Source organism: Acyrthosiphon pisum, chromosome A1 (assembly GCF_005508785.2).
Source record: "Acyrthosiphon pisum isolate AL4f chromosome A1, pea_aphid_22Mar2018_4r6ur, whole genome shotgun sequence".
Taxonomy (NCBI): Eukaryota; Metazoa; Arthropoda; class Insecta; order Hemiptera; family Aphididae; genus Acyrthosiphon; species Acyrthosiphon pisum.
This window is the reverse complement of record NC_042494.1, coordinates 165,253,852-165,271,458: the sequence shown is the minus strand read 5'-3', so window position 1 is coordinate 165,271,458 and position 17,607 is coordinate 165,253,852. Positions and strand designations below refer to the sequence as shown.

The window sequence follows — 17,607 nt, the reverse complement described above, 5'->3', positions numbered from 1 at the left end:
ACATTTGTCATTTACACACATTATATTTTAATATAAAATTATTAATAATTTAATAATTTAAAACCATTGCCTAATACATTCCTTGATATTTCCATTCATTTCAAAAAATCGCATTACCTAGAATCAGGGCACCCCGGCTGAGAATCAATGACACTGACATAGAGTATAATCGTTGAAATCGTCCAAAAAAAACCAATTAGTGGACCACTGTAATGTTTTTTTGTATACCTAGTTACTCCGGTATACTGTCACTATTCAAGCACAAGACCACTGATTATTGATGATAGAAGGTAGTCCTTTTACATGTTTTTATTGCATTTGCTCGCTATATATTATAGTGATTCTCACAGAGATATGGGAATGCTTGTTTACTTTTTTTTTACATTAAAATAAAAATGGGACTGATAAGAATTTATTGGTTTTAATATGATGTTAGATTTATCTAAATAATATTATAACTAAAGATAAAATTATTTTTAAAGTAAATATATATAAGTATAGTATTTATATACGTTGTAGGCCGTCTTGAGACATTATTCTTTATTCAAAAAGCGCTATTAAATCTCCTTTAAAGCGTCTGACCATTTTAAATTTTACTCAAATGCCGGTTGACTTATAGGCTTAATACAAATAGAGAGTACAGACTAGAGATCTATGGTAGTTAAGCTCTTTGGAAAAAGTGAATATTAAATATAGATTATAGTATATAAGCAATATTTAATTTATCTATTGCAACAAATAATACAGATAACTATAATAATAAACTATAGTACCTATACTGTATATTAATAAATTTAATTATTTTAATATTGTAATTATTGACTATTGCAAAAATAAATTCAGGAGCATCGCTACTGCCATCAGTCTTAGCTCAAAAAACCTTAAGTTTTGACAAAATTAAAGTTAGTTTGCGTTGTCAGATTTTGATTATGAAAAAAAATTATTTGCACTCTGTAGAAAATTGTCTATATATCTTAGGTAACACAATTGAAAAATTGAAAATATGAATTTTTCAAATCATAGTTAAAATTAAAAACGAAAAGTTTTTGGTTCGATTTAATTACAAATATTTTTTTCTGCTGAATTCAAATATTTTTTCAGAATCAAAATCAGACAACATTAACTAACTTTAATTCTGTCAAAACTTAATGTCTTTGAGCTGAAATTGCCTGCAGTAGCAAGGCTCCTGCATGTTTATTATTCAGATTTAAAATTTTAATTATTTTGAACGTTATTTTTATTACAACCAATTAATTAAATAAAACAAATAAGTAGTATATTCAAAATAAAAATAATTTTACATAACCGTTTTTGGTTTATTTATTACAACACGTTCGTATATTAAGTAGGTACATAATATAATATAATTGGGAGTTGTGACACAAGCAGCAAATAAACAATCAATATTTGAAGGACAGGGTTACAGCAATGTTCATTTATAACATAATATAAAACAAATCTATATAGTTTAAGTATGCATTATAGTTTTTACCTCAGAGTGCCACGAAAAATGAACTTATTATAACAAATAAAAAGTTGTTAGGTAAAATTAATTTTATTTAAAATATATTACTTATTTTTTTATTTAATTAATATATCTTTGATGAATATTTTCTATAATTTTCTGTCACAATAAATTTAAATTATTAAAAATATTAAATATCGTATTACCTAAACAATGCCCTGATTTAAATGTACTTATTATATTATTATTATTGCCTATATTAGGTAATTGTTGTAATAAATAAATTAAACATTGATATAATAATATACTATAGTCAATTTTCAAAATACAAATTGTCCAAGGAACTACATTCGATACATTTGCAGTAAAATCAAATAGGCTACAAGCTATAGAAGGCTGAATTTTCAAACGCTCTACATAGTACATATTATTATACATACAACTTACCTGTACGTTTAACCGTAATACACAAAAGTACCTATCTATACGAATATTACACTTTTAGCTTATCGAAGAGACCAATCAATGTAACATCACTTCGATGCGATTCGTAATATTTATTAGGAGTTGAATATTTCTGGATCAGTTAAGTTAAAATCTTATTTTTAAAGTTTTTGTACTCGAAAGACCTGAACAAAAATAATAATAATAAATATTTTTTGGAAGTATAATATTTTGTTTTAAAAATACTTACGAGGTAAAAAAAACTATTTTAATATTAAGTTTAGGTACGACATAGGTAAATATACCTACATATATTGTGAAAGTTATAAAGTATTTTCAATTATCATATAGGGCATCATTTTTCTTTAAAAAAAAATAATTCGATAAGCTGTTAGCTGAAACCCATCTACAAAACGTGAAAAAATATAAGCAATATGCAAGTTTTGTACTAAATAAGTATTACAAATAAAAATACCCGTTCAGCATCACTTAACATTTAACGGTATAAAAAGCATAATATTTTACTATATTACTGCAACAGTAGTACTTCGAAAGTATACGAATTTTATTTGAACTACTAAAATATAAAATGAATAATAAATAATGTACAATACGATTCTAAAATAAAGTTTTTGTTTTTAAATATATTCAAATTAAAACAAAAATATTTTCATTTATTTAACGTTCCCGAGAAACGAATGAAAACGTAAATGACTTGTAATATACAATATAATGAAAAACAAAACCAAAGTTGTTATTAAGTTATTTCTTTGAATTACGTTATTTCAAGTGTGTACCGGAATAGTAAAAAATGTTATGTGGACAATAATAATTGATTCCTAGGTGTAGTGTTTTAAATATTCATACAAATGTTTATTTTTCAATATTGCTTTAATCCGTTTGTGAGTGATTACATGAGGTAATTTATGACCCTTAAAACTCATGAACTTATACCTATACCTATGTAGTAATGAGATTTTTTTGTTCTCAGCGGTTTAAGATTATCGATAACATTTTGTACGAGTACGTCTGAGTAAAAAGAGTTGTTTTTAAGTCGAAACCACCACTACACTTATTTTTCGCACACTGTTGATATTCGTTTGATTATTTTGATTCATGGTCGCTGCTGTAACATTTTCGACTTAAAATCGAAACGATGCTGCACCTACTGCAAGTATCAACCTACTCTTGAAAACCATATATATTCACATTGAAAGCGTAAAATTATCATAATCATACTGTCATAATTTATTTCACAATGAAAACCTAACCAAAAACGACTCGCCACCCTTTTTTGTTGTTTAAATTTATGGAAACCTCGAGCATTGTTCTTGTTTTGTATTAGTGGCGTAATAATAATAATAACTCGGATTTCGTTCGTATAACAATTTGGCCGCATAACTCCTTTATTGCGCTATGATTGTTATTCCGCGAGAAATAAGTAAATACAAGTATATGGCATACAAGCGCAATAATAATTGTTCTGTCTTCTAAGCCGAATCCACGTGGATAATAAGAAACCATTATATCGCTGTTTGTTAAAAAATATATTATGTTTGAATTTTATTATTATTATTACTATAGGTAAACGAAAATACTCAAGATATTATGCGCGTTTTATTTCAGATGTTGTATAGCATAATAATATTATACCAATTATCAGTATTCAGTACCTACCTATATATTGTTATTTCAGTTACGAAATAATATTATGTGTTTGTACACAGTCATATACTTTTGGATTGTAACAAATTATTATGTTTATGATTTGAAACTTTGATCATTGATGTCAATATATTTTAATATTTACTGGGCGTGCAGGGCGTGGGTTACCGTACTTTTGGTTTTCCTGTTTTATGGTTATTGGAAAACGTCGATGACCCACCTTGTATTGTAAAAGTTAATATAGTTTATGTAATCCCGAATCAGAACGAAAAGTTTTGTTTTTCATTTATATATATATATTACGAAACTTTTTATTTTTTGTTTTTAATCAATCATTAAGTATATGAGTTTATGGGGTCGGTAAATGAAGAATCACCGAGAACCACTTAAGCCGAACCGTTTATATTTGTTTTAAAACTTCGGCTCTGTTATTATATATTAGTTTGTTAGCCACGACAAATTGTTTTTCTATTCGAGGAAATATCTCGAAAAAATAACTAATACATAATTGACATTTTAACGATTTTTAACAAAATGCGTGTGGCTAATATTATGATCTAAAGCAAATAACCAGTTGGTTATATTCACCTATATTGGTGCTATAATACGAGTACCTACGTCGTATTTCGACAATCAATAGAGTCATAGAGATATCAATAACGAAGTATATATAGGGTCTATTTAACTTGCATAGATTTATTGATGTATATACCCACACAGCATATGGGAAATTATAATATTTTGTGAATATTTTGGAGTGCTTGAATAATTAATATTTGACTAATAATATTGTATAAATATTTTATTCTCATGATAACAAAATATATTGGACTATATGGTTGCACAAAAATGTTGACTTACTATTTTTATAATGTTTCCACGAAAAGGTTTTTTGAAAAAATATGATTAAAATGTTTTGTTAATGTTTTTTACAAAATATTTTTCAAATGTGAACTTTAATATAAATAAAATATTTCCTTATTATTTACGCAACTTTTTCAAATATTTTGACAACTATTTTTTTCCTGAAAATATTTTTACCATAGTTGGGAAATATTAAAATGCTGTGTGGGTAGTAGATAAAACAGGTATGATATAAACTAAAGTTTTCGACTAAGACAATCATCTATTAATTTATTTACTTTATTAAAAAAAAATAAAAACCTCGTGACTGTGGCCATTGGTCCGACAGTAACTTGAACTATTACATTATTACATTTGATAGAATATATATATATTATAATACATTGCTTAAAGCTTAAACTAAGGTACTTATAGACTATAGTTGTTACTTTGTTGAACCTACAGATTAAATTTTTTAGATATAGTATATACTTAATTGAATTATTAATTTTATAGAGCAGAGGATTTCCGGTGATGACGACATTCAGTGAGAATTTGCTTGACATTGTCATTTGAACGCCACATTCGGGTGACTCCTCTTTTGTTATCAGATGTCGATGAGTATAATAATTGTAGTGTGGCCTATTCTAAGACAATTTATAACTATTTTATGTCTTTTGGAACTATCTGAACTATCTAGTGGGGGTGCACGCCAAGTGAGTACTGATATTTTGATTTCATTCAGTTTTGAGTTTTGACCAATATTGTTTCCACACTTTGATAGTGGGGTTTTTATATATATTTTTTCTATCAGTGTAGGAGAATACAGGTATAGTAAGAGCTTTGTGTGAGCTGTGCGAAAGTTTTACAACCTTGTCTGGTCTTTCGTTGCCCGTTACATTACTATGGCCTAGGAACCATCAAACATTTATTATTGTTAACACAAAACATATTCATAATTTATCCGGAAAATAATAATACAATCTATATACTTTGTTAAATAAGTCGAAATCTGTTTGTTGTGAGAGTAATAATTCCGATAATGTGATTGTATAAAATATACATCCACGGTGATTTTTAGGAGACAAGCGATCGACCACAATTTAAAACAATTGAACGTAACTAACATCAGTATATGATTAATATCAATCAATGCAGTAAGCTTGTTGTAATGCATTTTCCTTACATAATAATATCATATTATAGTCGTTTGTAGGTATAATACCCTATGTATAGAATAGTAGAAGATCGATAGTTTTATTCTTCGGCCACGCTTGGGAATCTAAAATCTAGGATGTCCCATCTCCCATATTATATATTCACTTTACATATTATAACAATATTATATACAGTGTATACACCACGTGGGGACGGTACGCTATGTATATATTTATATACCAGTATAGAGTATAATTGAATTCAACGGAATAAAGGGTTAACGTTAGCACATAATGCCCCCAAACTTTTTTGGCTTAACCTGATCCGCAAAAATAGGTTTACCACTCACCTTTCTTCAGAAAAAAAAAAAAACATTTAGCGTAACCTTTTTTTTTTTTTTAATGCACGCTTGAAATTTATAATAATATACTGCTCGCCGGGGGATGAGTCGTAAAACAACAATCTCTCGGGCAACGTAACCATTATATATTTAACGGTCAAAGTGCTGCGCAGCGCTATTACTAAATCCACAAATATCCATCGTGTTCGGTTATTCGAAGAAAATCATATTAATATACACGCCGTACAATGTGTAGCTTATGTTCGCGGACCGTGGTTCTGTGCCTGTACGAAATTCCGACGAAAGTCTGCGAATATGGGGCAATATTATAATACGTTTAATTAATTAGATAATATATTTCATTAGTATAATAGGTATATATAGTGACTGTATCACATATAATAGTGTCTAGTGCGCGAATTTTATAGTTCTTCGTCGTCGCGTGTTGCACAAAAATCACGCGTGTAACATTCAGATAAAATTTCAAAATAAAACCGTTCGAGACAATTTAAATTTAAATAACTAATTATACCTATTACCTAGTGAATGGGTTATACTTTTAAAATAGTATATATATAATAAATACGTGTTTTTGTCGCTATGTGTTATACCTATATATTATCGTATGTAGGCGGATTTGATTTTTTCTCACGGTACCTCGTATCAGATGTCACTATGTCAGACACAAAAAATCCTAACCTGACCGATAAAACCGATTCTATACCGCGGTATCGGTATCGGTTCTGCTGTAGTGCTGTACCTACGCGGTATCGCCCCCCCCCCCCTACGGGCTACGGCGTGACCAAGCGCTGTAAGCACAAAAACATTAACGCGTATTTAGGACTACCTATACCATATCACGTCGATATTATACATTTAATCATAGACTTATAGAAATAGACGGAACATTAATTGTCCCGAGGACTGGGAGGCGTGGTCGTGCCAAAAAGATTAAGAGAGAGATAGAATGAGTTTTATCATAAGAGTGCGAGAAATGGCACTGTTCCGACTGCAGTGGCGTAGACATGTTTTCTGAAAGGGGGTGTCAAAAAAGAAAACGTCATACCTAAATGGGAGGGGAAAATTGGAAAATCCCCCCCTTGCTTAAAACTTTTTACTTAGGTAGTAAAATATTTAACGATAAGGAACAATGAATATAATTTGAATTGATTCAAAATTCACAACAACCACAATATGAAAGATTATCCACTCCAAATCCAATGGGAAGGGATCCGACCCCCAAGTCACCCCCCCCCCCCTTTGTCAACGCCACCGATTCCGAGGACAGCCAATACATACGACCGATCCTCGTAATTACAAACTCCACCATTGCACACGTTATCGTACCTATAATGTTCCGTCTATTTCTATAAGTCTAGGTATGCATTTAATACACACGATTGAATTCTCCGCAGCATCGTACGAAGTATATAGGCAAATATAATTACGTGTACTTTCATACAGCGTATTATATACGCGTACCCATAGTAATAATAGTATTAAGTTTCCTCGCGGGTTTGACTGTGTTAATAATTATTATCCGCCGACGTTTGGAATTGTAAAAGTTCTTCCTATCGATTGCCATCGCGCACACACACACACACACATAAATCGGAGGTAATAATTAACGCGTTTATAATATGAGAAGACTAAGTGCGGGAGGGGGGGGGAGGGTAGTCGGTGTGTGCAATATTTGATGAATGTATATTATTACATTACAGCGTATTAGGCAAGCCGCCGCCTATCCGATACTGATCACAGCAATATACAATTAGTAATATTACCAGTAATTTACCAATATAATAATTCGTCATTAAAACCATCGATCGACCAAACCTCGGCCGGATCATTAATTATAATATTATAATATGTGCGTTTCGCGATCGCGGTATACCGTCTGTATTATTATACAGATACCCATGTATATAAACTGTGGGTATGGGTATATATTTGATGGTATAATAATATACTCCGCGGAGGTTCTCTGCCGCTCATAATATTTTAACCGTAGATATGATTTATTATTTGCAATGATCATATTATTATATATTATTATTAAAAGTGTAAAGTATTTTTATATAATATTTATAACGCAATTTCGAATTTTACCACGGGAGAAAAATAAAGTAACAAAACGAAACGTCCATTATATTCGTCCGGTGTCTAATCCGCTCTAACTAGAAATAATATTATTATTTTTATAGTAATCGATCTACGTCAGAAAAAAAAAACTGATATATATTTTATATCTCTCACTCCGGCGTGTATATGGTGTTATAAACCCGCCGCGCAAACGTAATCTCTTGAAGCAAAAGAAAACGCCAGCGGAGGATTTATTAATCAATTTTGACGCAAATACATAGCGCGTCCTAACATTTAGGGCTTTTATTAAAACAGTGTAAGCATTATCTATGAATTATACAATAAGGAACACTAAGCTCTTGTGTAATCTATAACGTTTTGACCGGAAGTATATAAAAGAAAAAAATTGTATCCGAAATACTACTGTTGTTCGAACGGGTTCTTGAAAGTTTAAGGACATAATTCGTTACTATATATAATGTCTTATATTATTATATTCTATCCGCGCCAGTATAATAATATTTGGTTGAAGTTTTGTAGGCTGACGACGATGTACATGAGTAAAATTAATAAATTATTTTTTTTTCAACAATCCGGCAGCCGCGTGCTATAAAGGCGATTAATAATTTATTTTTATAACATATTATATAATCTCCTGATGTTTATTAATGAACAAGATATTATGCAACTTCTGTTTGTCTTGTGCTTGTCACTCGTACACAATATTAACGTCGGCTTTTATCACTCTCCGACCACGTTTAAAATAATATGTATATGATATGTCGTTGTATGGAAACATCATAGAAACGAGAGGCAAAAATCTAATACCATCGGCAAACTATAGGTACGCTGAGGTACATAAATATGGTAATATATAGATATACATATATTATACAGCGTAGGTAAGTTAAAAGTGTTGTATGTTTATGTATGTGTATTTATCCTTAACCGGACTGGACCGAGTGAAAAACTCAGATACACAGTAATAGATTTTATTATTCGCCACTTTGTACCCGTGTCGCAGGTTTTTTTTGCCAGAAGTAAATTTACTTTTAGACAGTTTTCGTCTTGAAAAAAAAGCTAATTAAAATCACCGCCGAATTTCGCCTTTACGCCGCCGCCGGCATCTCGTCGATTCACGTTTTCGATAGAGCCCAGCCAGATGAAAATGATAATAATATATTGGTATAAGATAGTAGGTATAATATACCTAATATAGCGAATGAAGTTACTATAATATACATACGATAGTATATAAATGTATTGTTTAGTTACCGCGGTGGTGGTTCCAAATAATATTGAATATTTCGACGATATATTCGTCAAATGATTTATAGACGGAAAATAAGGAGAAATGGAAAGGTATTATGTTATACGCACCTATATAGATTACACATAGCAGCTACAATATGGTGTATGTCGTAAAGCGTTTAAACCCTCGACCGGTCCACGATTAATATCAGTTGCGTGTATACATACAGGGTGATACTTTCAAGTTTAACAGACGTGTTCAACTTAACAGTGACTCATTGCATTCAATTTTTAGCTGTCGAAAAAAATTGTTTTTACAAGACATGAAGTATAATGATATATTATACTCATATAATCTACATCAATATCTCCTACAAAACCTATTTTTGAAAAAAACCTAGTTTTTCATAGCTGATTTTTAGATTTATTTTTTAATGACGACCCACGCGACCTAAATCTGACAGTACGAAGTGAACATTTTTATGAATATCAATTAATTTATTTGTCTTGACGTTTCGCGTTGCCACTATTGGTAAAATGTTTGAAAATTTAAATATCGCAACATTCAAAGCATCCTAACAACATTAAAATACGTAGTTTTATATCTCGTAACTCATAAGTACCATATAAGTATTTCATTGAAAGACATCCCAAAGTGGCTAGCCCCGGGAAAATTATTATGATGTCACGTTCACGCTTTTTGTTATTCATGTATATAGATACAGCATAACAACTATAGGCGTATATTTTAATTAAAACGTGGAAATCGACCAAGGTGCCTAATGAGTATACTTGTTGTGAAAAAGAATCACCCCGTATAATGTAATAACATAAAACAGACACCCCGACGTGGCGGTCAGCTGGATAAATGCGAATGCGTGAACTTCAAATAGGACAGGTCAGACCGGTCATTCGCCCAATGAACCGAGCTCAGCTTGAAATTAACTCGGGTAAATCGAATCGGATGTTGTTCGCTCCCTCGCGGCTGGCTAATCGATAATCTGATAAATCTGGCTGTATGTATATATATATTGTACGTTTTAAATTACGTTCGGATACTTCTTTCCAATTGTGCCATTAAATAAAGTTATATACCGCTGCAATTATAATAATATGTAGAAATGCAGTGACTTTTGTTTTCAAAACCGTTCGCACTCGCCACTACTTGTTTGTGCTTCGTGGCGCTTTGCATATATAACTGCGATAGTTACTTCCAGCAATGTATATAATATTGTGCTGACTCGTGTTATGATTAACGGATGACCGTTGCAAAAAGTAAAATTAAGGAAGACTAAAATAATATATTCATCATAATACAATAATAGGAATAAAAATAAATAAATAATTGCGAGTTATAAGTAAAAAATATTGGTATCCCTGCGCATAAAGATACCTACTAAAAATGACACTCACACGAAAAACTCTGCGGAGTAATATTTAAACAATTGCTAATGACGCCGATCAGTGGTCTAAATGACGAGGGCATCATAAACCCAAATACATTTGTAGAGACCCGAAAATCATTATTTCATAAGTACTTAATTTTCTTTTATTAGGTACGTTCGTTTTGTAATTAGTAAGTCATGTAGGTTAATAAGCTATTATTGAGCTGTAATGTACTATCGTTAATTACCTATATAATAATTCTACTAATTCTAGCACTCTAATGATCCTTTTAATCCTGTTATCCTTTCTCGATTATAACGAAATAATAAAATCCATGTAGTCGATAGCTGTTGTTGAGTAAAAATTCTCGTTTACCCACTGTTTTTATGGGAATTTCTCACTTATTAATAAAAGGGATTTTACTGGTTTTTACCCCGCTTAAGTACCGCAACTGCGTCAAGTTTTCTGCTAACCTAACCCTCAGCAATAAAAATTAAAGCAAATTTTCTGTTCCAAAACCTACTTAGTAACAAACAAAAATTAAACACATCATTTATGATGATTTAACGATCCGCTTAAAAGAAATATCAAAAATATCGTTTCACGAATAGGTATGCAAAATATTGCAAATTTTTTTTCTTAAAAATAATATTGGTTTATATTTTTTGTAACATTTTCAATTTTATTTGAGAATAAAGACAGTATGCGATAGCGGATAGATGGTAGACACAAAAAACACAATTTTGTGAAATGGTAAATTTATTATTGAATTTAATTATAATATTCTTGATTTGTTTTTAATCTTGTTAGTTATTTTTAAACTTTTTATTAGATTTTGCTCGGACATAAGTTTATAATTTCCTCGAAAATGTATTTGCAATCCAGAATAATTTATAACAAACCATCAGTGTAATTTATTTTGTAAATTTGTACGCTCGTCACAACATTTGATTATTAATTGTTCATCCTATAATTATCTATGGATTTAAAATTTTTTTATGCACACTTTTTTTTAAATCTTGACCATTTTTAGTTAGGCTAAGCTCTACCAAGAATAGTAATGCGATTGTTCATCACAGAAGCTTTCAAGATAAGATATATATATGCACTCAATCACTCAACGTCCTTAATACGTTTTTGTTTTAAATCCCCGTGTTATTTCATAAATAAATTTTCTTTTACGTTTATTTGATTTAATTATGAGTATTTTGCGTCGTTTAAGAAATAACAACATATAGGTACCTCGTACCTACTACTTTCATAAAAATCTATATCTTTATAATATAATTAAATCTATAACTCTGCAAATAAAAAAAATAAAATACTTTCCAGGGATATAATTAAAGTATCAAAAGGCACGTTCACATTTTTTCAAATTCCTAGCGAGTGGTTATTACAATGATACATTTTTCTATTAACACTTTGAATAAGGTCTTGAATAGTATTTTTTATGTATGGTCTATTTTTATACGGTATCCAAACAATATTTTGTTAATAGACTATTTTTTGATGTACAACATGTTCAGATTTCTAACGCAATGACAATAAATCATTGCTTTCAAATTTGTATTAATAATATTACACAACACATAATGTTCACCACTACAACATCCAGCACTGACTACTGAGGCAAGCATAACAAGACGAGTGCTAAACGACAAACATTTGAAATTTTTCCATAGTGTTCTGTAATTACTACATACATCACGTGAGTGTTTACTGTGCAATTTCAAAATTCAAATTAAATTGCAAATACCTACAAAACTTTACCATTACCGACCTCTTGTAACAGAGTATACAGAAACCACCATCTTTCGACACCCTGCAACTTTGACATAGCTAGGTATGTACCGAGTACATTTTCTGCGAAATAGTTTTCCACACCTCTACTATATATTAATATATAACGCGTGTAATGAAATAATTTAATTAATGTGTTGGTAATTCGAAACTATAGTCGCAATTGCCAAATAGGTTGTGCATAATTTAGTTTTGGAAAATATTTTTTTTTCCTGTTTACCTACCTATAGGTACTTAGTGATGAATCAAACACAATTTTTTAATTAATAAAAATTGTTTTGGTGAACAATGAAAATGCGCAATGTAATAAATGTGGAAGTGAAATAAATTTATATACATACGTTAAAAAAGGGGCAAAGAAATAAGAGCATTACATTGCAAACGACAGGGATGTTAAACAACTTTTTATTTTTTTTTTATGCAATGATACTGTCCTGTTTTAAAGAATTTTTTATTTCTTTTAAAATTATAATTTTTTGTTTGCCGGTAAACCGCATACCATAATATGACAGCTGGTACTTATTAGTCATTATTATCACGCGGGAGTGATTTTTCAATCATCCTACAACAATGGCTACCCATCTTAAAGTATAATGTGCCCTATGCCTACCAGCTGATATGTCCGACGTTGAAATTTCGCTTCAAATATAATCGTATGCAATAAATATAAAAAAAATAAGTTATGATTATCCGAGCTTAGTTCAAACTATATAATATGCAGAATTGTAGAACACTGCAGAGCACACGCCGAATGTGGTTTTGCTTACGCTGCGTATAAGTAATAGACGGTGGGGACACCAAATAATAATGGCCGCCGCCCTTATGGGGTTTGGCGGCGGTATAAGTCGACCTTTGTCCCTACAAATTATTTTTGTCATTAATCTATAGTATTATACTTATATAATAATATTATTGTGGTGGCGTTGCGCCCGGCGCGTTGCGGATAAAATATTGTAATTATTTGTCGTATATATATATATATATATATATTATTAATTGATATTGTTACCTACTTAATTTATTGTGTAAACCTACAACTGTTATTTTAATTAATTTAATATTATCCGTTTTTCAGCCCCGTACAACATACGGAACTTAAACGACGCCGTGTTCTCCAACCCACTAGGGACAAAACAGTGTACAGTTTCAGGAGTGCTTTATAATCACAGTCAAAAGGTACAGTGTGCTATTTTAACATTTTATTACAGCCGTAAATTAATTTATAAGACGTATATAACGGCGATGGGCCGCCACGCCGTTCGCAGCGAAACGTAGCTGGATGCATATTATTTTTGATTCGATGTGCGTACGAACTTAAATAATAGTTTAACTGTGCACTAAATAATATATTATTATACTTTGTACTATTTGTTGTATACACACCTGCCGCAGCATTTCGGCGTGACGGTATATACAATTTGCGCGATTAATGGTATATATAATCGCTTTTTGTATACGACTTTATGTATACCTAAATTATATGGCTATAGATGTATGGTATTATACATAAAACATCGTACGTTGTGTTAGGTTACGCGTATAAGGTACAATAATATTATACCGCCGTACATAATGTACATAATATCAATAGGTATACCTACTACCTAATATATCCATAATACTATATAATATTATACCAATGTTAGAGCAGTAGTAGGTACTACCTACGGAGAATGTTTTTCATAAAAAGAAATGCTACCTGGTATTTTACTAGAATAGTATGATTTTTGACGTTTTTCATTCGATTTCATATCACCGAAATAAGTTTAGTTTTCTAATCATTTTGGGTGGGCCATCGGTATATTATGCCTATAATACGTATAACCTAAATAATTTTTACGACGGATCAAGTCTCCCAACACTCTCGCTCTAAGGCCCTTGTCGCGCCTTCGTCAGTTCCTATTTAATATTATATAATATCGTGTTTGTCATAGTGTTTATGATATATAAACGCTCGACACTAAACTATAATACCTTTGGCCGTTGCCAACCAGATCGAGACTGCACCCTTAAACGACCGCAGGCATACAGTAAATTAACAATTTCTAAATTACCGGTAAATTCGATTTCCCGCGACCCGTGTACTACATTCTTTGCTTAATCAATTTCAAATTTCCTTTTCGCGATTCCCGAACATCGTACCTCATCTCGATTTACCTATTCCCCTCATTGTGGATGCAAAATTAGCACGTCAGACGATTGCAAAATTAGTTACGACCGCTGCAGGCTGTGGCGATGCGGACACCCATCGTCTTTAATTTTTAATATTTATCGATCATCCATAAAATTATATTCTACATGAGTGGCAAATTGTCTGGCAGCACAACCACTCCCTACCCAAAACAGAATTTGATTACGCAATCAAAGGGCGTGGACTGCAGCAGTTAGACCATATAATATTTACATAATATATGGTACATATTATATTAATATTAAATAATTAAATAGCATATATATATATATATATATATACGAACGCAATATGTAAATATAAATCTAATATTACGTACGAAGGCGATCATAAATTCAGCAGTAATATGTAAATATAAATATAATATTACGCACAAAGGCGATCATAATAAATTCAGCATTCATAGTGTAGGTGTACTGTTTGTTTGAAACTAAATTCATGTACAGCCAAGTCATTCAAATTTCGAATGCTGATACAAATTAATTCGACTCGAGTATTTCTCGAGGTATTGAGTTTTACACCATTAACTATCGAGTGTATAATATTATAATATTATACCGTATAGTACGGTTTAAGAATTGTCAATAAGAGAAAAGAAAAAGATTCGAGTTATCGAAGTTTTTGAGTAATAATAAAAATTGGGAGTCGGGTTATCGAAACTCGACAGGTATATATGTTACGGGCAATGTCCGATACCCGGGTAATGACGTTATTACCCGGGTAAACCCGACATTACCCTGCATGTACAAGTACAACATTATACCCTGTCTGTAGTTTATGTTACACTTTGAGTAATTTGGAGTTTACCCGAGTAATGTCGACATAACCCAAGCATCTTCGGGCCTCGGGGTAATATTAACTTTGCAAAAAAAAGAAAGAAATTTATTATTTTTATGTTTATGTTTTAGTGTGGTGATTTTTTAACTGTTAAAATAATATTATCATTATTATTTAAAACGTATAACTAGCTGCGGTAATTAATGAAAGCATGAAAATGGTAGACGAAACAACAAAACTTGAGACTGAAATAGACCATAACAAATGTAGGAACTTATAATAAAAGCTGCAAAAGACCTTAATGGCCAGAGCAGAGCAAAAAAAAATTATAACTATCTACTTGTTGTTACATGTTAAGCCATTATGACGCCTCAAATTATACATAATACGCCAGTGGCTTAATATTTACATATTGTACTTGTATCACATTTTGTTTTACATAAGCATTTTTTATACCCCTGATCCCCATTGAAAGATTTCACATTAGCTATTTCTCTCTAAGATTTTATTAAATTATTAATGACATTTTCGATTTTTATAACACAGCTTCCGAACTACTTACAGTTAATCAGTTGTTTGAGTAAATCTGTGGTGATGTACCGTTTATATTTCCTGATTTATAATATTCTTAGTTTTTAATATAAATTACAACAAATAAAAACATTTTTTGATCAGATTGTACCTCTGTCTGCATTAGGTACCGAAACTAACAGTGTCACCTATTTTTGCAGCATTTATATTTTATAATTGATCTGGATTTCATTTTTTCCGCATTTCGTTTTAAATAGTCTTTCGATTTATTCAATCTAAGGTCTGTATATGAATTTGTTTCAATTAGTTACTACTTATTATTAACAACGGGGCAATCTACGATAATATGTCAATGTATATTATACGTAATGTCATATTTTTCAATTGCCTTATTTCAGAAATCGACTGACAATATAATATTGTAAAATACCTACGTAGTTATTTTATAGGCACGCAATTTGTTTATAATTTTTTATAACATTGCCCGAGTATGATCGACAATATTATAACGTTCGTATTATGATTGACATTACCCAGCGACGATCGGGAAATGTCGACTTTACACACAATTCGACATCATCCGTAACTGAACGTTTATACTATAATATAGCATAATTTAGCCAAAACAAAACGTCTATAGAATGGGTACCTATAGCCAGCTTTTATTTAATATTGTATTGTTTTTTCCCTGTTACGCGTGTATACCTGTTCCGTTTGATAAGAAACTCTGACATGCGTTCGGACGAATGTACAATAGTACAAAATATACATAATAATATTATCACCTGACACCTATATCATTATAATAACAATGACCGTGTTTGTGTTTCGACAGATACTGTTTACCGACCACTGTAAGGCGTGCATTTGCATCGACGGGCAGATATTTTGCTATTGGCAATGCGACGACACAGCCCCTGCAGATACAATGGACGAAGAGATCGACAGCGAACCGCAATCCACGTCCACGACGACAAACAGTAATATAATATATAACAATAGAAAGACGTTTCAATGCGTGGGTGGTCTATAAATGAATAATATATGTATATATACGACATACGTGTATTGAAACCTACACGTACAAACTATATATATATATATATGCTATATAGATACGCGGGGATCACGTCCGTTGGTTTTGGATACTAAAAAAAGAAAAAAAAACAATTTACAAATCTGTTTTCGGACGACCGTTTGACATTATAATTTATCACCCGTATACCTGTATGGTTTACTGGTGCAAAGTGTACGATTCAATAGAACTGCAGCAATAGAGTATATGTCTGTGGGTAGTTTTCGTTTGTTTTCTTCATTTTTTAACATTCGCAATATCAAACACGTGCCATCGGTATAGTATACTATATTATTATATACTGCTGCAATTTCGTTATAAGATATTCAAAGGCCACTATTTTAAATTTGATATTTTTTCATTAAACAGGTACTTTGCGAATTTGTTTTCCAACCACTCGTTTTCTTCACACATATTTTACACTTAGCTCGTTCCTACAATCTAATATTATATATATTTTGTCCTAAAACTTCCCAACACCATCCGTCAGTTATGATGAGTTATAACTTATAAGCAATAACTATATATTATAATACGTTTCGAAAATCTTAACAAGTAGCACTTATATATTTTTTGTAAAACGTCCCGTGTTGACACTA

The 17,607-nt window shown here is 31.0% G+C and overlaps 1 protein-coding gene across 1 annotated transcript in view; it reads left to right on the top strand.

The window, feature by feature from the left end:
• LOC100568861 overlaps positions 1–17,607 on the top strand; it is a 72,170-nt gene that overhangs the window by 49,009 nt on the left and 5,554 nt on the right. The window contains exons 2-3 of the mRNA XM_003243835.4: positions 13,510–13,610; positions 16,769–16,913. Of these exons, the coding sequence (XP_003243883.1) occupies positions 13,510–13,610; positions 16,769–16,913 (246 nt within the window). The remainder of the gene's footprint in view (positions 1–13,509; positions 13,611–16,768; positions 16,914–17,607) is intronic.